At 46.2% G+C, this 23,799-nt stretch overlaps 1 protein-coding gene across 3 annotated transcripts in view; it reads right to left on the minus strand.

Annotated features, from left to right (window-relative positions):
- The window catches only part of Eif4e3 (eukaryotic translation initiation factor 4E family member 3), a 417,079-nt gene that overhangs the window by 348,677 nt on the left and 44,603 nt on the right, over positions 1 to 23,799 (minus strand). The window contains exon 7 of one of the 3 annotated variants that reach the window (XM_041630166.1): positions 3,428 to 3,556. The exons of the other annotated variants lie outside the window; for them this stretch is intronic. Within the exon in view, the coding sequence (XP_041486100.1) occupies positions 3,534 to 3,556 (23 nt within the window). The 3' untranslated portion in view covers positions 3,428 to 3,533. Of the gene's footprint in view, positions 1 to 3,427; positions 3,557 to 23,799 lie in introns of those variants that run through there. 3 annotated transcript variants of the gene reach the window in all.

A 23,799-nucleotide genomic window follows, 5' to 3' on the forward strand; every position in this document is an offset into this window, starting at 1 on the left:
CTCTGAGATTCTAAAAGGGCCATCCATGGTGGCGAGCGTCTTGCCAGTTCAAGCTCACGGAAGCGGAGTGAGTTCTTAACGTGTGTCCTCGTGAATAGACCTCTGGGGGGAACAGGTCCCATGCTTACCTGCCGAGCTGGAGTGCACCCTGTTCACACCCACAGCCCTGGTACCGAGAGCCGCTTTCCCCCATAATTTATGCTACACTGCCATCTCATGGTGGTTTCTGACTACAGCTCATGGAAAGAAAAGCTTGGGGCCGTCTCATTTGTGTTCTGAAGGAATCCATGGGTTTGACTTCAACTTTAATGAATCACACCAGATACACATGTCAAAACGGCAATCTATAAACAAGAAGAAAGCTTTTGCAGTGTGGCCGGCCAAAGGCCAAACCCCACAGAAAGGATGGATGCGCCCCACCAGCCTTAAAGGCAGCGAGAGAATCTCTTCGGAGGCATTTATGTCCTTGCTCACAAACCGTCAGCGCCCAAACCGACATTTAGAAGCAGCTTCCTTTGTGAATTTCATGATGGATTTGGGAAGAGAGTATCAGCTGGGGGGGGGGGGGGGAAGTCTGCCATAAGTCAGTGATTTTCGGCCTGGAATATTTGGCTCGGAGTTCACATTACACAACATTTCTCTCTTCTCATCTTAGGGAAAAAAAAGAAAGAAAAACCAACCCACATAACTCTCTGGTCCTGCACCAGCATGACACCAGGCCAGCCAGCCCACTTTTCAGCCCCATCATTTATACATGTATTTCACTCCCAGCTTAATTCTAAGACAAGCCCCCTTGGAGAAGTCTCCTTCCGGAAGTCTGCCTGCCAATTTTGGGAGGCTTTAAGGCTTATTTCCTCTCCCTCCTCCACCCACAAGTCAAATTGTGAAAGGGGCCTGAATTTAATTCCTTCACCCGAACTTGCCAGTTCTGTGGCTACGCCACCAGTCAGTCATTCTCGGGAACACACAAGGAGAAAGAGAGGCTTCCAATTGCAGGTCTGCCTAGGGGGCTCTGGGTAACCAGAACGATCCGCTCCCGCAATCTGTGGTATTAGCAAAGGTTCTACTAAAGTCACTTCCCATCCTGTGGGATGACGAAGCGTCCCAAGTGGGAGCAGAGCTGAGAAGGTTTGCTTGCTCATGCCATCTCTTTCCAGGTCAACTCTTTTAGTACCTCCCCACGCCTATGGGGATCAAACTTAAAAGTCTGAACCACCAAACAAGACAAGGAGGGTGTCCTGCAGCCTCCAGTCCATGGGCACCCCTTTCCTCTCTACAGAGAAAACCCAGACTACACGGTGATTCATTATGAAGGAAAAAAATTAATATGCATTTAACTAAATGCAAAAGAAGCACGGAACAAAGGCAGTTTATAAAAAGGCATCCAAATGTCAAATATTTCTCTAGTTCTTCCTGCCCTGTCACAATAGAAGTGTTTTCTTTTTTTAAGTGCTCCACTTTCCGTGATTGTAGGGATCACAATTTCAAATTAAACATGCCCAATAAGCCATGGTGGGTTTGGCTTGCTTGCCGCTATTACTTTTGTCTAGCCCCCATTTTAGTCCCCCCGCCCATCCCCTACCCCCACTCCAACTCTGTGTCGCTTAAGAGACTTACCTTTGCTGACCTTTCCCCTCCTTTTGGGGAGGCTGATCCTGCTGCCGTCCCTGCACTGAGAATGTTCTCTCTTCCACTGTCACTTCTACATCTGCAGGGGCGTGCCTGGTGCCCATATTTCCACCATCTTTTGCCGAGTATATGTTTGTGTGTCTGTTTTTTACCCACAGCCCCCTTTAACAAGAAGAATGGGATCAGAGAGACTCCCAACACGGCACAGCGCTGTCTGAACTGACTGTACCCATTAGGAATTCTTCAACTGCAGATGGAGCCCTCAAAGTGGCTGTTTACAAACGCAGAAGTAACAGTATGGGTTGCCTCACCCCCCCACCCCCACCCCAACTCCCAACATGGATGGGGTTTCATCGCCACTCTGATTTCAATTTCTCCATTTACCACCCCAAAAAGCTGATTTTTCTAATATCCATCCTGCAGACTCCATCTGGGATCCCCCAAACAAGCTGTGTGCTTCTGCCTCTCTCGCAGACAGGAATTATTAAAAAAAAAAAAATCTCTAATTCAATGGGAAGGAGGTCAGACCTACCCGGGTTGGAGCTATCAGAGTTTTAATGCACACAGAGAGAAACTGGACAGAAAAGACTTAATAGACACCCATCAAGAAGGGATGTTTATATCCCCCCCATGCCTGACCATAGGTACAAAGCACCTTGGGAAAGCTAAGCCGAAGTCCTTGGAAAGCCAGAAGCCAGGAGAGTCTACTATGATCGCAATTACCCCATGATGCTCCTGTTTCTCAGGATTTACTATCCTATCCTTCCAAGCTTTCGGCCCAGTGTCTTGTGTGAACAGAGAACCAGATGGGAGTTTTGGGGGCTAAAATGGATACACCAATTATTTATAGATTCGGACTAAAAATCATGCGAACCGCCTTCTGTGGAGTACCATCTTCCGAGAACAGACTTGAAATAGGCAGAGTTGTGGAAAGTCTCAGAATCATTTAGAATAATCCTCAACATGATATTGCAAGTAGGGAATGGCGGAATTAAGCCTAAAGAATTTTAGGAGCCCCTTCGAAGAGAACAGCAGAATTTTAGAACTACCTTTGAGAATTCTTTCGAAGGAGACCCCTGGGGTTCAATTTTATACCTATTGCTTTTAGTCATATTTCCTTTAAGGTTTTTTTTTTTTTTCTTCTTCTTCTGGCTGGAAAGACCTTTAAAACTCAACACGACTGCTTGCAGAGTGAGGTGTTGCCAGCTTGGGAATTGTGGAAGGCAACTGTTGCTGCTGCCTTAGCGATGATAGACACTCAACATGTATGCAAAGGATGCGAGAATTTCTTAAAGACTTTCTGCTATTAATGCTCAATGCAGGCTGTGGGTTGCTGAAGGAAGTTGTTTGTTTGTTTGTTTTTTAACTTCCCCATCCTGTTTTTTTTTTTTTAACGTTGACATATATTTTGGTTTTTCCGTTTGTTTCTTTGGGTTGGCAGGGGCGGGGGTGAAGTGGGGGCTGTAATATCTCTCTCACAAAAATCTCTTCCACTACCCACCAGACTTAGGATTTCATCCAAAGTAGAAACCTCATATAAACCACTGAAGTCTTTTGTATCTTGATGAAGAATGACAGCCTAGCCGGGAGGTTAACCAGTGTATCTCGGGTCACCCAGTGAGACCATCACAGCGCAAGCCCCAGCAGCTCCCACCGCTGGCTATTCTGGGTCAGAGCTGAGAATCGCTGCTCCTTCTGAAGTCACTTCAGTAATGCTTATATTTTCATAGCCAAAACCAACAACAACAACAACAACAACAAACACTTACTAGATTCCAAAATAGCTTTTACTTCCGCCGCCCCTCTTCTTTTAAGACACAGAATCTCCTAGACGACGTAGACAAGGGTCAGATGACCAGCTCCGCAGTGCTCGCTGCAGCTCTCCTCCATCTGAATGCACTCATTTAGTCCACAACTACCTCGACACCTTGGGATGGAAGGACAAGTTTTGTGTATGTGTTCCGCCGTGCTAGGGATGGAATCCGGGCTCTCATACATGCTAAGTTCCAGCTTTACCACTCATCTCCATCCCCAACCTGGAACATTTTCAAAAGAATTTGTATTTAGCAGCATCAATACCTGATTATAATGCTGGCTCTAAAATAAGCCATTTGCACCACTGTTTAAAAGTTAATATCCATTTGAATATACATGGTATCACCAACCAACTGGGAAATTAGTAACATTTATTCTCCATCTAGAATGAGAAAGTGCAGATTTTTGCTACTCTATCAAGGGCACTTAGAGCCAAAAGAAAACGGCTTCCATTTCCTGGTTAGCTGCCATTCTAAGCACCCAGTTTCCCAGGTAGAAAGGGAAAAGAAAGCACTGGTGTCTGAGCACCTTGGGTTTCCCATACATGTAGGTGCCTATGTTCACGGGGACAGCTACAGAGCTTGCTTTCACCCTGTCCGCCCCATACGCTTTTAGTAATGACAGTTGAAAAGAATACACTTTGTAAAACTTACAGCTCAGTTAGTAAAACAAACATAAGGAATAGAAGCCACTTAAAAGGCTACATGTGAAGGCGCTTACAAGCTGGCATTGGGGAGGCAGAGGCGGGAGGATCTCTGGCAATCAGTAGGCAACCAGCCTCATCAAATCAATGAGCTCCAGGTCCCACTGAGAGACCCTGCTTCAAAAAAGTCAAGTAGATAGCTCCTGAGGAGAGACACCAAGGTTGCCTTAGGTCTCTAAGCACACTCGAACACACATGTACACACCCACATGCAAACACGCAGGCACACACACACCCATATACAAAATAATAATTATAAGAAACTAACCCTGGGTATAGATAATCACTTCCTATGAAGTCAATTGCCTAACCTTAAAGCCACCCCGTCTCAATGCCCTTGGACAGATGTATGGATGGCAACAATCCTTCCTGAGCATTAAATCTTCTGGCCTCGTGAGTTACTCTCCGTCATCATGGTATTGTGGAGCCGTGAGCGTGTGTGCTCCCTGCCTCTTCGTGCTTCGTGCTGAACACCTTGGATCATCCTGGGCCAAACAGCAGGGGTTATCAGCAGCGTGCGGGTAATGGATGGGGCCCATTGTATCTTCTTGTTTAGAAAAATAAATCACCCTGCAAACTTTTATTATGCTCCATGTAAAATGGAGGCACACCAGCGCTCGCTATGTTTTCCCTTCCCGAGCTGGCTTGGCAGAGTGCCTTGGGCTGCAGAGAACAGCCAAGGGTTGCCAAGCAGGGCTGCTTGGTTCTTTGCCCATTCCTCTAGGGGTTGTAAACATCCTGCCCTGGAAACCTTCACCAACCTGTAGCTAGAAAACTCCCTGATAATAGTGGCGTGGCTGGGCTGTGGGAAGCTGTGGGGTGAGGGCTGGAATCCATGAGTCACACTGTTGGGGGCCTGCTGGATCCCAAGGAAGTTAGGTGCTTCTTGGGGGGGCAAACCTGGGGGACAGCGCAAACCTCAAGCAGAAACATATTGATAAGCATTAAGTACAGAGGAAGGGTAAATATGTTTGATCTATTAAGTAACCAAGACCCCACCCCCAGGCCAGTGAAGTCAGGCACTGTCAACACCAAATCTTCCCAGCACAATGAGCTGGGCTGCCACTCGCCCAACACAGACACATCAGGACCCCACTAGGACATCACCATGCAATGTCTGGGCCAGTTTGACAGCTTGGACAATTTGCTTACTCCTTGGTATTTTACATCAGTTAAAAGACTAAACCCCTATAAACTGGGTGTGACCATAATCCTAGCACTCAGGAGGCTGAGGCAGGTGGACTATAAAATCAACGACAGCTTGGAATATCCAAGCAGTCCTGTCTGTCTCACAAAACAAAACAAAAACAAAACCCCGCCTTAAGGCTGGGACTGGTGAGATGATTGAGGGGGTAAAGCCAATTGTGGTGAAGTTTGATGGCTGGGGGGAGGGGTTTGAGCCCCAGGACTCACACAATAGGAGAGAACCAACCCTCCAAAGTTGTTCTCAGACCTCCACCAAGCACTGTAGCATATAACACACACACACACACACACACACCACACACACACAATAAACAAATAAATAAGATAAATGTAAGACAAAATTAAAAGTACAAAACAAAACCAACCCAAACAAAACAAGTTTTCAGGGCTGGAGAGATGGCTCAGAGGTTAAGAGCATTGCCTGCTCTTCCAGAGTTCCTGAGTTCAATTCCCAGCAACCACATGGTGGCTACAACCATCTGTAATGAGATCGGGTGACCTTTTTCTGGTGTGCAAGCGTACATGCAGGCTGAACACTGTATACATAATAAATAAATCTTTAAAACAAAAACCAAACAAGTTTTCATAGCTCACAGTAGAATTAGGTACCAAGTCTTCTAGAGCAAGGGCTGCCGTACTCTCTTTGATATTATGTGCCTTGTTGTACACATTGCAACAAGGCTCTCATGTATAGGAGAGGATTACACAAAGTTTACCCTGGACTGGGTGTAACACTGTGATAGATCCATTCTACACGTAAGTAAACTGAGGTTGCTGAAGGCTACAAGCAAGGATGAAATCACGATATAGGCCCAGGATGTGGATCTAGGCACTTGGAACTCACAAACACTTATCTGCTAAGCAGGGTGTGTCAGCGAGAGACTCCCAAGAGCCCACAAAAGGCATCACCAAGGCTCTACCATCCCACAGCATGCCACTCTGTCACAGATGTCAGATGTCACGGCTCGGCTTGATTGCCACCCTTGAGGTTTCATTAAGAGGCAGACATGTGCTCAGTGGTGGATGGGAAGGTTTTAATTATGCCATCGGAGCTCATACATAGAAATGATTTTTCTCACTTATGAAGGAGTGGTCCACTGTCAGCTGCAGAATCGAATCGAGTGGGCCAGGGTGCAGCCTGGCTTCCTGAGTATGAGTTAGCCTGACACTGTCTTTAGGTCCCGACATTCTTAACAGTGAACTGGAATTGTGTAAACTCTGGGGATGAGGGAGGGAATGTGTGAAAAGATTCAATATCAAATTCATATCACTAATATTTCTTTTTTAAAAGAGATTTATTTACTTTTTATTTATGTACATGCATGTATGTGCATCGTGGATGTGTGTGCACGCCCTTGGCGACAAGAAGAAGATGAAGATCTCCTGAAACTGGAGTTACAGGCAGTTGTGAGCCACCCAACAAGGCTGCTGAGGATTACACTCCAGTCTTCTGCAAGAGCAGCAACATTCTTTCTTTAAAATATCCTATCAACAGTCAAGGTCGCTGCCTTTAATCCCAGCAATTTGAGAGGCAGAGGCAAGTGGGACTCTATGAGTTCAAGGCCAGCCTGGTCTACAAAGCGAGTTCCAGGATAGCCAAGGCTGTTTATAGAGAAAGCTTGTCTCAAAAAAACACACATATGAAAACTAAATAAATAAAAAACAAAAATCCTATCAAGCTAGGCACACATCTTTAATCCAGCACATAGGAGGTCGATCTCTCTGAGTCTAGGACCAGCTTGGTTTACGTAGTGAGTTCCAAAACAGCCAGGGCTATGTAGAGAGATCCTGTCTCAAACAAACAAACAAATAAAATATTTTATTAAGGTAGGGGTTTGGAAATAGCTTAGTTGATAAGATGTTTGTCATCCAAGTATGGGGACCTGTGTCCCCAGTACTCAGCAAGGTGTACTGCCCTGTGCTGGTAACAGTAGGCTGCAGAGGTGAAGACAAGAGGGTTCCTAGGACTTGCTGGGCAGCCAGTCTAGCTGAACCAGTGAGTTATCAGTTTAATGAGAGACCCTGCCTCAAGAAATAAGGTAGGGAATGACTAAGAAAGCCACTCGATGTTGACCTCTGACCTCCATATCCAAGCTGTGTGATATTTACAGTCACACACAGAGTCTCTTGGGAGGTAGAATCTATCGAAAGTTACAATGGCCCAACCACTGGGAACATGATACTCAGGTGGTGGTCTCAACAGATCCTGTACCATACCCTCTAAGACAGTCTACAGCTTCTATTTATTGCTTCTCCCTTAGCTCTGAGCATTTGAGTATGAAGGAGTCACCCAGGGTAAGAGACAGCTTCCATAGGAGTAGGGGATCGGGCAGTCACACTTCCTGAAGAGGAGCAGGAATAGATAGAGACCTCACTTGGGGTGACCAGAGCATTGCTAATTCCAAAGGTAGCCTAGGATGTGGCATTTTGTATGTGGCTCAGAGATAAACATCAGCATCACACGGAGACTGTCTGAAACCAGATTCTGAGGCCCTGAATTCTGAGCAGATGCCCGGCAACTTCTGCTATTTGGAGCACCCCTGTTGTGGGGTAGTCCTGGCTCCATGCACACTTGGTGAAGACTCTGGTCACGGGTTGGTATGAGCAGAAAATCAAGTTGAAAGACATAGGAATGTTACTAAGGGTTCGCCTAGGGGCTTAGATCTGAACTCAGGCTTTCCCACAGGACAACCGGCTAGAAAGGAAGTGAGAGAGAGAGAATTGAGGGTGGGAAAGGGAATGTGTGAGGAGGAAGGAAAGAAGGAAGGAGGGACAGAAGGAGGGAGGAACGGAAAGCAATGTTGTGAATTCACACAGAGTTGCCGAAGCTGAATGTGGCTGGGTGTGTGAGCAAGAAAGCTGGTCTGGAAGGTCAAAGGCTTTGTGGAGAGAACATCTTGCTTAGCTAATCAAGGCCACCCTGCAAACAGTAGACCAGACGTTAATAGTCAGGGACCTCAGCTAGGAGATCCCTCTGACCCAAAGAGCTCACCCACAGCCAGCCCCTTCATGCCAAACAGGCCTCTACACAGAAAAGTGATGGGGTCCCTTTAGGTGCCCCAGTGAAGCAGCAGGAACTGTCTGTCCCTGGGGTGACTAGGGAAGTGACTGATTATCACTCACACACCAGGGCTCGCCGAGGCCAGGGCTCTGCAAGCGAGGGCTCTTTGCAGTCTTTGGAAGTTGCTGCATTGGTGCTTGGTGGCAAGCAGCCCCAGGCAGTGACAGGTGCTACCCCATGAAGGCCTCATCCAGGCCCACAGGTTCTTTTGGTACAGGCCGAAGAGTGACTTCAGCTTGCAGCTCGAGGGCCCCACAGCGCGGCACCTGCACTTCCTTCCGGTATCCCATCATTCTCACCCCACCAGCCAGCCCGTGGAAGCGGCTACAGCTCTTCAACTTGTGAGTTTTCTACGAGTATAAGCTGGTCCCCTCTTAATTGCCCCCACAGAGACTTTCATAAATACTTTTAAATATTATAATTATTATTGTTATTTTCCTTTGTTCTTCTCAATGGCACCTCCTCTGCATGCGGCTCAAAGAACTATTCTGAGATTATCCAATTAATCTTTATAAATTCCTGCGAGGACAGTGGGTGGTAACTTCTCTAAGTTGCTAAAGAAGAGGAAAGGAAAAGAGTGGGGCTAAGGTGCTGTGGTAATGGGGGGGTTGGACCCCAAATATCAAGTGGGAACCCCAGTTCTTCCCCCAGCATGCCACAGTGTATATCCTGGGTATATCATTGTGTGGAGGCCATATTGTAAGGCAAGCTCTATTTAGAGCACATTGTCACCCCTGGGTAACATACCCTGGCCTTTCTAGTATTCAACTTCCCCATCTGACAAGAGCTGAAGATACCTCAGTGAGAAGGGCAGAGAAGACCCCTTGGCTCCTTGGAGGCAGACTGCAAACGCCAGCAGGGCCTCTTTCCCAAGCCCTCCCCGACTAGGCACCATCAAGCCAACCCCCCACGGGCTCTATTGCAATTTTATACATAAGGCAGTTTTATGCACTGAGGTAGAAATGGCCTGTTTTGGCATGGTTGGAACAAAAGGATCCCACTTTGGGAGACAGGCAGCCTGTTTCAGACTGCTTTCTAAATGCGTTGGCTTTTCGCGGATTGGACAAGGGATGGTGGGGTGGGCGTGGGGTCAAGATGCCTGCAATGAATCCTACTAAGTCACCATGGGCAAGTCACTTCATCTTTCTGATTAAAGAAGGTTCCTATGAGGATTAAGCAGGCTAATTAATACACACAATTCATAGCAAGACTAAGTTATTATTATATTTTAATCATCATGTAATTCCTTGTTTCTAGTTTGTCCTGTGCACCCTGAGGCAACTTACTCCACAATATGAGGGCACTGGGAGGGGGGTATAGCTCAGTACAGGATCACTTTGCCTCCAGGAAACTGGAAGAAATGTCCCCTGGTTTGGAAAGCTCTCCCTATGAAGCCAGAGCCCTGTGATGGCCCACCCTTGGGCTGGGGATCTAGGAACGGTCCTTCCCACTCTTGCCCAGTCAGTTTACCTGCAACACAGAAGTATTCATGATTTTCTTCACTGTGGTGAAATAACTGAGAGAAACAATTTGAAAGCCCGAGGTTTTCAGTCTAATACGGCAGGGCAGACACTGTAGCTATGTCAGTCTGGCCTGTCCAGCAGGAGTTAGCTACCGGGCCTGGAGAGCAAGTGTCAGATGCATGAGCCTGTGAGGGACACTTCACACTCCAACCACAGAGCGAGAACTAACATTTTTAGAAAGAACATGTGAGGCTACCCTTTGTAAGCTCTTCAGGGCTGCATACATGGGGGTGCTCAAAACACACATGTATACTTGAAAAGCATATGAAGCCCTGCATGTCCACATGAACAAGGGACAATGGAACATTTCTCTCCACATGGGCTTCAATTTTTCCTTTCCTTTGAATTGCAGAGAAGGAGGAGAAGAAGGAGAAGGAACAGGAGGTAGAGGAGGAGGAGGAGGAGGAGGAGGAGAGGAGGAGGAGGAGGAGGAGAAGGAAGAGGAGGTAGAGGAGGAGGAGGAGGAGGAGGAGAGGAGGAGGAGGAGGAGGAGAAGGAAGAGGAGGAGGAGAAGAAGAAGGAGAAGAAGGAGGAGAAGAAGAAGAAGAAGAAGAAGAAGAAGAAGAAGAAGAAGAAGAAGAAGATTATTTAAAGGCCCTTATTTATTTTGGGTAGAGAAATGAAGGGAGATATGAGGGCACTTTAATTTCCGGCGGTGCCAGGCCACGGTTCCGGCTGCACTAGCAGCTGCTGTAACACTAAACCAAACAAACAAGCCATCCAGCAACAGAGAAACTCTGGATCGCTCTCTGCTGCAGCTTCCTGTGGATACTTCAAAGCCTGGAGACTCTGCAGATGTCTTGGTGATGTTTTCCCTCTCCAGCAAACACAAGCAAAAGCCAGCAAGAGGGGCCAGTCCCCAGGAAGGCAAGTGGGGGGCACAAGGTGAGGGAAGATGGCTTGAAAGCCGAGCCTGAAGCATAGGGGCTAGGCTATTGGTTTCTCGGATGCTGGGCACTCACTCCCACCCAACTCGACGTCGCTGTCTCCTTCCGGCACTTATAAGAAGGTAGCATTTCTTGAAATCTAGCTGGTGAATATTCAATACCAAATTTGACTACAGAAAAAAAATTATACTAGAAAATTCATCATGGACAGATTTCCCTTTTTTCTTCACAAGCCTGCTCCTCCATTGGACGAAGCCGAGGTGAGGTGAGCCAGGACACAGCCAGCCACCCCATTCTCATAGTTGTATTTCTTTTACATTTCTGATTCCTTCCTAGAAAAAAATCCCCCTAAAAAATACAGCCAGGGACATGGGTGCCCTGTGCGGCTTTCAAGCACAAACAGAGGGAAAGTTCATCTATGGATTAAAATATTGATTCTTTGAGTCAAGAGCCAGCCCATCCCTTTAAAATAAGAGAGAGTGTGTGTACATATATACACAAGTGTACAACACTGTATACGAAACTACACTCAAGGAGGACTGGAGGAGTCGGTAGCTAGCAGAACACGGTCCGAAGGATGCGGTCATGCAGCACGGTTTCCTTAGGAACTAGATAGAGTAACGCCAAGGCAGGCAGGGGAGTCAAGCTAAGGATGATGAACCAGGGAACACACAGAGCAGAGCCCTTCACACTTAGGTCAAAAACCTTTTTTCTCTTTTTGTCTTTTTGGTTTTGTTTTTTGTTTGTTTGTTTATTTGTTTTGAGACAGGGTTTCTCTGAGTAGCCCTGGCTGTCCTAGAACTCGCTCCTTCAACCAGGCTGGCCTGGAACTCAAAGAGATCCCCGAGTTTCTGCCTCCCTAGTGCTGGGATTAAAGGCATGCACCACCACAGCCCGGCCCTTTGTTTTTTGTTTTTTGTTTTTTTTTTGTTATTTTTTTTTTAATGAGAGTCTTAGTTGCTTTTGGGGGTCAGGATCTCTTACAACAAAGTACTGTTATGGTAAAGGTGTTCACAGTGGCCCTCCCTTCTCTTATCCCCAAAGTTACAAGCTAGCAATTCGAGACTTGTAAATTTTGTTTTTGTTTTTTCAAGACGGGGTTTCTCTGTGTAGCTTTGGAGCCTGTCCTGGCACTAGCTCTTGTAGAACAGGCTGGCCTTGAACTCACAGAGATCCGCCTACCTCTGCCTCCGAACTTGTAAAAAAATAAGTGAAAAATTCATCCTCAGAATAAATTCAGTTCTGAAAATAAAAGCAGAATACAGCATACAGAGATGTGCTTCCTGGGCAGATGTATAATCATAGTTGTGTGTGGAGAAGTGCGGTGGCCGAGAGATGGGAGTAAATGCTGCTCTGAGCTCATCTGGTTTGTGACCTTGAACAAAGGTCCTCTCCTCTCTAGCCCAAACTACAGAAGAAGGGACGCTGGGCTTCTGGCCTCCTTCCCAGCTGCCTTGAATATTTCAAAGGGAGAATTAGGAAGCCCTGGGTAGACAAAGGTCAGAGAGGGTTGGCAGAGAGCTGCAAGTGCTCTAAGAAAAGCCATTGCTGGGCCTGGGCCTATAACAGGGCAGGAATGGGGGGCGGTGCAGATAGTGTCTTTAGAGGACCAGCTTCAGTTGGGTCTTAGAAACCTGTCATGGAAGCCCTGGGAGGAAGAAGGTGGCCTAAAAGCAATGAGGGGCCTCCACCTGAGACCCCGAGAAAGCTCACTCCCTAACAACGCCAGCCTTTAACACGGGTCTCAAGGGTTCCACTGTTTTGGGTGCTCCTAAGACCACGCCAGCCAGCGCAGTGCCAGGCAGCCCCTAATGACCTTTGTACGCAATGCTGCTGAGGTCATCCATGCACATCCTGATGGGAAGCACAAGAGAGGTGACTTACAAAGAACCCCATGTTCCTGGGCTTTATTTACCTGCTAAAAATGAAGCAGCGCATTGCCACAGCGGCTAAAAATAGACACTTGTCACCTATTGTGAACTTCTTACAATGCAAGTAAGAAAAATCAGAGATAGGAAATCTGTCACTTCTAACAGGATCTGCTTTTAAAACCTGTACTGTCACAGACAAATACATTCTGTTCTCCAACAGTTCAGGCTTTGAACTAATTACGTGTATTTGTCTGTAACACATGAGGTTTTAAAAGAGGTTTAAAACTAAATAAAATATCCCCATAAAGGGACTATGGAGACTTGTTAGAACCAGGCCAAGGCACGGTCCGAAGCCAGCGATGCCACTGGCACCGGAGAACATTCCCATTGATTTAGTCCTGAGGACTCCTGATGCCCATCAATCTTAGTTTTTTCATTTTGATTGACATCCTAGGGCTGCTGAGCCTCCCCCATCCCATGAGCATAGAGACACAACAGCCTATTTAGCAGAACAAAAAGGAGAGAGAGAGAGAGAGAGAGAGAGGGAAATCAAAGCTTTTAACCCCCATTTGTCTCTGCAGGACCACTCTGCATCACAACAGTGACAAGACTCCCTAGAGTTAAACTGAGTAACCTCTGATGAAGCCTCAGGACCAACGGTTTTCCAACCGCGGGAAGATAAAGAATGCCACCTTCTAAGGGTGACTTCACTACTCTCAGAGACTCTTTACCTCTCTGTCTGTGGAGCCCAGGCAGCCTTCTGGGTGTGCAGGAGACACCTTACTCCCTGACAGGAAACATAATGGCTACCTTCCCAGTAAAGAACATCTTAAGTGGGGAGGAGACAGGTTTTTGCTAATAAACTATGTCCGCAGGCTCATCTGGACAAGGCCTCATCGCCACCTCAACCTAGTCCCTTTTATCTATCTATCTATCTATCTATCTATCTATCTATCTATCTGTAGGGCCCAGGTCTGCCCTTGTTCCTGGGGTTCATCTTGAGGACAGTTTCTGGTCAGCTAACTAAAGCATTCTCTTTGTTCCTGTGCTCCCCCTGCCCCGCCTGGTGATTAGCTGTAGGGCATTGTTGACTCCATCTTTGGTGTGGTAATGTCCCACCTGAAATCCTTGTGCAGCAGCTAGGTATATAAGGATTTCCCCAAAGCTGAATAAACGGCATTTGGCTGATCTCCTTTCGAATGACCCTGGTCTCTTTGTGTGTTCTTTCAATCTCCAGGCCCTTGCCCGACTCGCGTACGGTACAGTGGTACGCGAACTGTACCGAGGGGGTAACACAGAATCGGGTGTTACATCTATCTATCTCTTTATCTGTCGTCTTTAGTGGCCCATCTGATGTCTTGCACTGGGCCTCCCACATCTTTCCATAGTCACAGGGCTTGTTGCTTCCTCTGACTATCACTTTGGATTTATTTATTTTTTCATACATTCTGATTGTTGAGCCAGAATCTCCTAGACTGTCCAGGCTGGCTTTGACCTTTTGAACCTCCTGCCTCAGTCTTCTGAATGCTGGAGTTTCAACCACATATATCACAACAGCGTAGAAACTGATTTTGAAATTGATTTTAACATTTTGTGGGGTGAGGGAGGGGGCGAGGCGGGGGAGTACATGTGATGTTAGCCGTGGCTATTGTTTGTAAGGGGAAAAACAAGCATGTAGTATTTTTATACTTAAAAAAAGACTTTTTGTGGGAAGAGGGGTGCTAGTATCTGGACCCTGCTTCAGAATATGAGTTTAAAATAACCAGTTGTAGCTAACACTTAGGTGGACTGTGACCAGTGAACTATGCTACCAAGATTCTGATTCTCAGACTTGCAAGGCCAGCTCAGAGGACTTGGTTTAAGGCCTCCACGGGTTTTTAATTCCTCTCACCTTCCATGATGGTGTCCCTCCTTGTTCCTCTTACAGACAGGAAGCCAGGTAGTGCACCGGCCCCCCATCATAAGACCTCACAAGACAGGAGTCTAGAGAGTGTGGGAGACACTGATCTCCCCAGTCAGAAACTGATCCGCTCACCTGGGTGGGATCTGTGAAGAGCTTGGCGAAAAGCTGGTGCCTCTGTTTGCCACCAACCAGCTCTGTGAAGGGCTGTGAATGAGCAGGACTGTGACCAAGGCCTGTGAATGATATGTTCAGGACCACACTGACAAAGTCATATACATCATGCAGAACAGGTCAGGGGTCATGGTGGAGGCCACAGGAAAACCCAAGCTCCCGGTATTGGAAGAAAGGAAGGATGCTCCCCATTAGAGAGTGCAGAACAGGCTTGCGGTGGGAGGCTCTTGACTCTCCCCAGGGTCTCCTTAAGGGCACACAGGTGGGGGATCCAGACCAGAGCTCCAGAAAGACACGGGGCTGGGTGGACACAGCACAGAGTGCACATGTCAGAGCTGGAGGAGTTCGCAGGGAGAGGGAGGCAGAACTCCATGTATTTTGCTCTCTGTTTGAATCTAAAACACAGCTTTAAGTTATTAAGCATCCTGGAGTGGTACAAACATCTTGGGCACTGCAGTTGCGAGCAGAAAGATACTTGGGGGAAAGATCTTCAAGACAAATGTCCAGGAATGAGAAGCATGGGGTCCTTGTGACCTCAATGCCTCCTTCAGGGTTCTCAATCATCCCCGGAGTACCCCTGCCGGCCTGTGCCTGCTGCTGACAAGGGTTTGGCTGCCCTCAAGTCAGTCCTGTCTAACAGGAACCCGCTCTGACATAGGCCGGTGCAGTCTATCTGCTTATTACAGGGACCACCTATGGATTCTTCACTGTTGTGTGCAGTGAAGGTAGGAACCCCTTTTCTGAAGTCTTCTGGGAAAGGGCATAAAGCACCCCCAGAGCAGTCAGGGGACCATATTCTGTGCCGCAGCAATTCTTCTAAAAATAGACCACAGAGCAATCACACGAAGGAGGCAAGCGATGTCCTTGGATGCTCCACGGAACAGGCGGAAGACAGAGCTGCTGAGAGGGGTTTGCGTTGAAATCCTGTGCTCCCCGATTTAGCAGAAGGCTCCCTCTGCTCCCTCACGTGAGTGGGCTGCAATGATTGCATTCTGAGACTCACCACTTCACCTTGTCCCAGGCCTGCCTTCACAGGTACATAAATAATTCCCTGGACTCTGGGAGTTTCTTTTTTTAACCCCCATGGAAGTAAATTTACTTATCCAAACTTGAGCTATCTCTAACATTTGCCAGATCTCCCAGGCCGATTTCTTTTCTTTTTTTAAACTCATCTTCACGGCAGGAACATAAAAGGGGGCGATCCATAAACATTTCAGACGCTTAATATACTGCTTCCTCTAGGTTGCTTGAAGCGGAAACGCTGCTCTTGAGACGAGGTGGGCATCTCTCAAAGTCATCAGGAGGGCTCGCCATGCACTTGGCCACAGCTGAAATGTGTTTTAATAAGGCCCTTCTCCTTTACAAGCCCCGTTGCCTTTCAGCTCCAGCCCTCAGCCCAGGCTGGGAGGAAGATGGCTCTCAGATATCCTTTTGTTACTCTAATCGGAGCCAGAAGGGCCGTATTGACTTTCGGGGCCCGCGGGGAGTTGTAGCTCTTTAGTATCTATCTCATCCAAGAAATCAAGTTTGATTAATTTGTCATCAAGCAAAATGTGTGATCCGCTCAGAGCCAAGCCTTTGAAGTGGAAGGATGGAGCTGGGCTGGAGGCCCAGGTCAGGAGGGGACTCAGCGGTGGTGTCCCAGGGAATAGTGCACGGAGGCACAACAGCCTGCTCACACCGATGCTGCCGCTTTTACTTTCAAAACCTTTTCCACGCGAGTGTTCTAAGTGGGCTTCTCCCTGGGAAAGGTTCCCTTTTGCTGTCTTTGTTAAAAGAGAGTGAGCAGGGCTACAGGGCTTCCTAGGCCCTGTACATGTGAAGATACTGCAAAGCCTAGGGGTGGTGGGATGCGACCTCCAGCCAATCTTAAAAGCCCGCGGAGAGCGGGAGAGTCATAGTGCTGAACTGGGGTCAGCCAGCGCTTCCGGAATGAATATGGAAGGGGTCTCCCGCTGGGTCACGGGGCAGATGCTCATTTATGAAGCTCTGGTCTTGTTAACCGGCACTTAGTGGAGTTCCTGATTTGCTGAAAACGCATAAGGTAGTGGCCCTGAGATATTTAAGCCTGGTCTTAGCGTCATATTTCTTGTTCAGGTGCTATAGATGGTTTATAAGAAGTTACAGGGCTTTTAAAAATTACAGAGTAAGCCATCTTGATACATTCCACAACGCAAGAACCCCACAGTTAACGTGCTGGTGCATGGGCCTTTTTATGACTGTTACCCTCAGGTGTATACATAAAGACCCAGTGAATTAGGGAGCAAAAGTCAGGGGCTTGCTCGGCTTTTAAAGAGGTCTGGGAAGTGCCAACAAATTACAAACAGCCTTTGTGGTTACTGACTCCAGTGTCTAAACAGTTATTAGAGAATTTTAAAATAATAAGGAGCTTAGTGGATTCACTCAGCTTTAGAAAGCTAAGGATATTTTGAATCGAAAACAAAAGTAAACTTTGCTTCTGACAACATCCAAATGTTTCAGTGAGTCTGTACTGTAGGCCACATGTGGGGAACTCAATGTTTGAGTTCATTTCTTCCCCCTCTTTAGGTCTAGTGGCCCCATTTTAATGATCTCTCTCGAAATTCTAAGCTCCACGAAGTCGAGAGGATGTGCTGTGTAGGTTTGGGTTTTCTGGGCCTGGCACACTACAGCTGATCAGCAATCACTTCATGAGGGAATAAGTCAATATAGCATATAGAAATATGCCATACAAGTGCCCACCAGCTTTCCTTTAAGCCATCCGTGACTAGAATAAATGCAAGCAGGAGCCTGGGCATTGAGGGCTTGGTCGATAAATGTCTTGTTTTCTGACCTCAGTTCGATCTCCAGTACATACAACCAAAGCCATGAGTAGTTGTACATGTTGGGCAAGCAGCAACGGACAAGTCCAGGGGGCCAGTCTCATGTCCCAATAAAGGACCCTGTCTCCAAACACCAAGGCGGACAGCTCCTGGGAACTAACCTAAGGCGGCCTCTAGTCTCCTCGCGTACATGCATGCATACCCCTCCACACATACACAATGGTGATGAGAATAATAACATTTGCATAATACAAAGAACCCTTGAGACTGTCCAACAGTTACCTTACACATTTGGGTGCCTATAATTCACAGTGGACAATATGGATGGAGCTTCCATGTCACCATGAATTTCTTCAGCCTAGAAAACCTTTTTATAGACTGCACTTCCTTTGCATAGTTCACAGAAGTGCCAATAATATTGTTGGAAAAGTGATTGATTGGAAAGTTCATTTACGTTTTAAACTTACTCACGGCAAACCAGCTAGGTAAGCAGGTATGCCGAACCCAATGAAGGGGACAATTTGCTTTTGCCTAGATGGCATGACGAGGCACAGTGGTCAGTAGGTTTGGGCAGAGTACCAAAGGCTCTTGTGGTATCCTAACCAGGGAAGCTGGGTGGGCACCTCCAGCGTCAAGTGAGCAAGTCTCCCTGTATCAGCCACTCTCAGCACAGGGACGACCCCAGGAAAGGGCTTCCTGCTAATCCTCTACCCAGTGCAGAGCCTCCAGCTGCCCCCTTCCTATGTTGTCTCAAAGCAGTTCCCTTCTCCTTCCTAAAGATGAGGAAACTGTGACTCAGAACAGTTGAGTAACTTGCTCTAGGCACCAGCTAATAGGATCTGAACCCAATAATTGAGTTCCCTGCATTACATCCCCTTTGCTTTCTGACAGCTCACAACCAAGGCCAAGTTGTGCATCCCAGGTGGGTTCAATTCAGAGACTCTCCTAAGTGGGAAAGCCGCTAAACCTGAATCAGGACCCTGGTCCTCTGGTCAAGGAATCAAGCTGTAGCATCTCCGTTCTCCTGTCTAGGCTTCTATAGAAGCCTTCACAAACACAAACAGCTAAAGGTCACCAGTGAACAGTGGGAAGTGAGTTTTGCCTGATCCATCTGTGCCGGGATAATCCTGAGTTGGCCGTGAACATGTTTAAGGGCCTACACGCTACAGCAGTAATTCTTTTTCACCTGCCATCCACAGCAGTCAAACGTGTTATTCTTGTACATTCTCCGGAGAAGAGTGTTAGGCATGTGTGTCTACAGATTGGGCACTCAATAAGTGAGACAGAAAAGCAAGCTTCGGATGTAAGTGTTTTTAATTCCCCGTTAAAACCTTGAGAAAATAAGCAAGTGCATGGAGGGCCCCGGGATGGAAACTATTTTCAAGACTGACTTGCTCACAAGGATCTGCTGCAAAAAGCAGGTGAGAAAATGTGTACTTTTGGAGGGGAGAGGGGGTAAGGCATTGCAGCAAAGGTTCTGGGATCCAGTGGTGACCCTTCTACAAACTGCTCACGTGACCTTAAGCACATGTTTCATGCCTCTGGATCATTGCCCCATCTGTAAAGAGAACATTTTGGATGAGGCCAGCAACGTTTCCATCTTTTTCCTAAAGCTACAGATCCTTAAAAAAAGGAGAGGGGAGGCATAAGGAATCTCAAACTTCTTGCCTTTGGGAATCTTCAACTTCTATCAAGGCCCTAGCATTAGAACAAGTTAGAGCCATAGGAACTTGGGAGAACAATGAAGACACATCTGAGCTCTGCAGTGCACTCCCTGTGAGACCCTGGGCAAGTTCCTCCACCTGCCTTAGCTTCCACTTCCACACACAGAAAATGGGAGTAATAGCATGGGGAGTCATCTGTGTGCTTAGATGGGATGCCACTCAATGCACGCTAATATTATTACAGACACTATATGTGTGAGTATAGAAATACAGCTACCCTATAGCCAAGGCATGTTGAACTTTGCCCAGACACTGAATCATAGGGTTAGCCAGGGCTTACAAAACACAAGCAGAATTTTGTGTGCAGAGTCTAAAAGAGCTGCCATCAAGTCAACCTCCTGGAAGTTGCTCTTTGAAGCCCATAAACCTCCGAGCCATGTTTTTTTTCTTAGAGAAGATGCATTCAAAAAACTAGCTAGCATCTTATCTTTTGTCACTTGGGTACTTTTGGGATACAGCTTCCAAAGAGAGTCCATCTTCACCCCCATCACTCTTCAGTAGGAAAGGAGGATCATGTTAAACCTTGCTCTCGGTCCAGACTTTATAGAATTCTGTATGCGCAGTAAAACAAATGGTTTCAGTTCCCTGAGCTGCACAGGAAATTGGGGAGTAGGAGCTTGTCCACATCCTCACGGTGGGGAGGGGTACAGAGGCAACCACGCCATCTGTACAAACTGTGCAGAGTTCAGCATGCTTACGGTTAGAAAGGCTTATGATTTATGCTTGCTAGTTAAATATGCTTATGATTTAAACTTATTTTCTCTGGCAAGAAATAAGCTAGTCAGCACCGTAGCCTAGCCAGATGATGGGAAATAGAAATATATTTCAATGATATATATTTGAACTTGCTGAGCCTTGTAAAAGCTACTGTTTTCTTTTCTTCCTATAACAAAAGACCCATCAGCCTGTAAGGATTCCAGACATTTTTTTAGTGCGTTCACTAGTGGAAGCATTTAAAAGTTTCTTTTCTTTTGTTTTCTCAACAGTAATCATCACACTGAAAGAATCACTGAGAAAGAAAAGGCATGCATGTATGGTCTTAGCCTCCTAAACACGGTATGTAAGGTGGGAAGGCAGTGCCTGTACGAACAGAACGACCAACAGCAAGTTCCAAAAGTACATCCATACACACTAGATGCTAACGTCAACAGAGCATGCACAGCCACCGGAATCAGACTCCAATATGAGGAGGCAGTACAACATTTTAAAGTCTTCTGTGTTATGCCCTGCCCCTCACAGATTTCATTAAATTCGCTGTGTTAAAATTAATTGGGTATCACACGCATAATCTTGAATTGCTTGCTCCTACTGTAAGACCGTAGAGATGAATGGAAGATACAAGAGTTTTCAGGTGGTTCTGTTTGCTCTAAAGGGATGTATTATGCAACCAGAAAGGAAGAATCGATTCATTTCTTCTTCCTTAGGTGGGACACCTGAACCACCCAAGTAGTAGACTTAAGGTACTTAAGCTCTCCTGAATAAAAGGTTCAAAAAGGAATTTGAATATGCAAAATGTTTTCCACGAGGCCAAGTTGAGTCCTCTGGCAAGCGCATTCATTTCAAACACCAGAAACCAGGAGCCAGAGACTCTGCTACAGGCTAGGCACTGGGAAGGAGCTCCAAGCACAACACAGCCGTCTGGTAGAGAGCTGTGCTGGAACAACCAGGGTTAGGACAACCGCCATACATATATCTGAAACACGGTTAAGATCAAGATAATGCAACTGCGTGAGATTTTAAACCCAGAAGATGAAAAGGTATTTTTTTTTAAATGACAAGAACCCAAATCCAGAGTAAGAATTAGTGGCAATAGATGAGGAAAGATCTCGACATCAAGTCCCGAGATGCAGTAACTCTTAAGCACGCTCTAATTTTTTTTCTTGAAAAAAAGAAGGACTATAATAAATCCATAGCGATAGAGTCCCAGATGCAAAAACAGCAAAGACTCTGGTATGAATAAACATTTGCACCAAACATATAAATCACTACATTTTTGAGTGAAAAGAACACAGGCTCAACTTACCTTATCGCTGCAAACGGCTGGAATAAAAATTACTGGCTCATAGAAGCAACTTTCACATGTATCTGAACATCAAACACACACAGATATAAAATCAAAAATAACCAGAACAGAAAAAGTTTTCAGTCTGACCTTAAAAATACTGAGCAAATCACTAGATGAGACCAGATCAAAAGGAAGGGCATTACACCAGCTTGTAGCCAGATGTGAAGGGGTCCCAGACTGCACAGGGCACAGATGGTATAAAATGGGGTGATGGGGGAGGGGGGAGGGGCACGAGTCCATCTGCAACATGAGGCAAGCAAACCCGGTTCGGCTTACACAGGTAAGACGGCGGCTTGAAATAATGACTCGCTTTCAAGCCAGCTGATAAGATTTGAAACGGGAGACAAATGTTGCTAGTTGCCTCCAGCTGAAGTGTGTGCCGTGAGTTTAAATTTGAAATTCTCTTGTGTACTAATCCGACGGGAAGAGATGCTCCCAGAGGGTGCGTGCAAGGTCATGGTGACTTAGGGTTAGTGAATACCAAAGGAGCCAGAGTCAACAGGGCTTACAAACACCCACAGTGGGTGAGAGAAGGCTCCATTACCTGGTTACAGTCTGAGAAATTTGAAGGGAATTTAATAGTTGCTCCCCAAACATCTGCGCTTGAGAATAGCCTGCTCCGTGTGTATTAAGGTCTTCAAAGTCTTCAGTAGCGCCCATTTATTACATAGTGATAAACTGCACTCAGCTTTTCCATCTCACACTTTCAGTAAGAACTGCTTCTTTGCACGGAGCAAGACAATACACACATTAGCTTCCCACCCGAAACTCAGAAGCAATTTCAGGATCATCTCTGTAACACAAAGTTGCCAGCTTAACAAATCTCAAAAGACTTCTTACCAAACATGTTCAAGAAAAAAAAAAAATCCAACCTTAACGGTCAAAGTTGAAACTGGAAATTTGTTTGGTTCTATGAATAAAGTCAACTGTCTTTTTGTTGTTGTTTGTTCAGGCAGCAACCAAAACAATAACATGTAACACACATTCCTGCAAACCCATGATTCCAGAAGGACACAGAGCATAGAATATCCAAAGGCCAGTTTATTGGATATTCTAATACGCACATCTGACACACACAGATACAATGAGACTGTAGATTTCAGTAGCGATGATGGACAAAGAAGTACTGACTTCATGATCACCTCTGGCTTCCCATCCGCATGCTTTGGGGAGTGCCTATTTGATTCTTTTTAACACTTGCATGTATTAAAGACTCCCTCCAGTTTAGTAACAGCTTGGCTAAGCTACGTTTAGAAAGTGACAATTAATTTTAGTGGAAGCTCATTCCCAGGCTACTTTGATAGTCCTCCGAACAGTTTTGCGGTATTTTACATGCGCTTTTATAGCTCTGTAACATTCATTTAATCTTGTTCAATGATGCTGAACCCCAGACGCCATAAGACATTATAGAAAAGTAGTTACCGCACATATGGAGTAGCTACGTTTTTCTGAACATTAATTTTCCTTCTCTTAACAGGCTGAAATGTTATTTAGAAAAGAGAGAAGCCGTGGCTCTGTATTAAAGGTTTATATTATGGACGTCCAGAAATGGGCTACCTATGATTGCTGTGGTCCTAGGCACAAAGTTCTTATTAATGAGTATCTTCTATCTAAGTTGTGATGGTTTCCCCCCGAGATTGTGGGTGTTTACCCTCCTATCAGGTATCTGGGCCTCACCTGTCATATGCAGAGGTTGGATATAATCAGAGGTTCTCAAAACGAGGTCTAAAGACCTGCAACGGTGCTAGCTTAAAACGCAGATGCCCAAAGCTCCAGGGTGCAGCTGGGGAATGTACCTGATGAGCTAGCGCCCCAGTGGTCCTGCTGCACGCTACACAGTCAGGCACACTGCCGAATGATCTCGAAGGTCCCTTCCACTCTCAAATTCCATGTCTTTGGGTTTTCTTTTAAACTTTGACTCCTGTCAGCACCATGAAGGATGATGACTTCCAGCCTCAGCAGATTAACTAAATGTTAAGAAGTCTTCATTAAAAAACAAAGCAAAACAAAACATAAAGCTAACCTGTGGTAGTCTAGTTAGATGGTTAAGGAATCAGTTTGGGTTTTTCCTTGAGAAGGGGTGAAAGGAAACCCATCTTCCTGCCCCAGCAGCTCATTTTTCAAGGGATTTTCTACTCATTCCCTTTCCCCGCCCCTCCTCTGTGACTCTTCCTGGCTCTTGAGATACCCATCCAGGCTTTGCACGGCTCTGAGCCACCAAACTCCAAAGAGTAAACTGAGGTGATCTCAACTTTAAGAAATAAACCCCACACAGGCAGTCCTCTACTTTCATCGAACACAGGGAAAGGCAAGGGCAAACTTGCATTCTTAAAGGGATTCTATAATTATCTAAAAAGAAAGGACGCCTAATAGTTTGTCATCATTAGTCATGCTAATCGAATATCGATAAAACACTCCCTATATTCTTTATGTTTATTTT

Source organism: Microtus oregoni, unplaced genomic scaffold (assembly GCF_018167655.1).
Source record: "Microtus oregoni isolate MIOR12 unplaced genomic scaffold, Mior012 000002F_ref0000024, whole genome shotgun sequence".
In the NCBI taxonomy this organism is placed as follows: Eukaryota; Metazoa; Chordata; class Mammalia; order Rodentia; family Cricetidae; genus Microtus; species Microtus oregoni.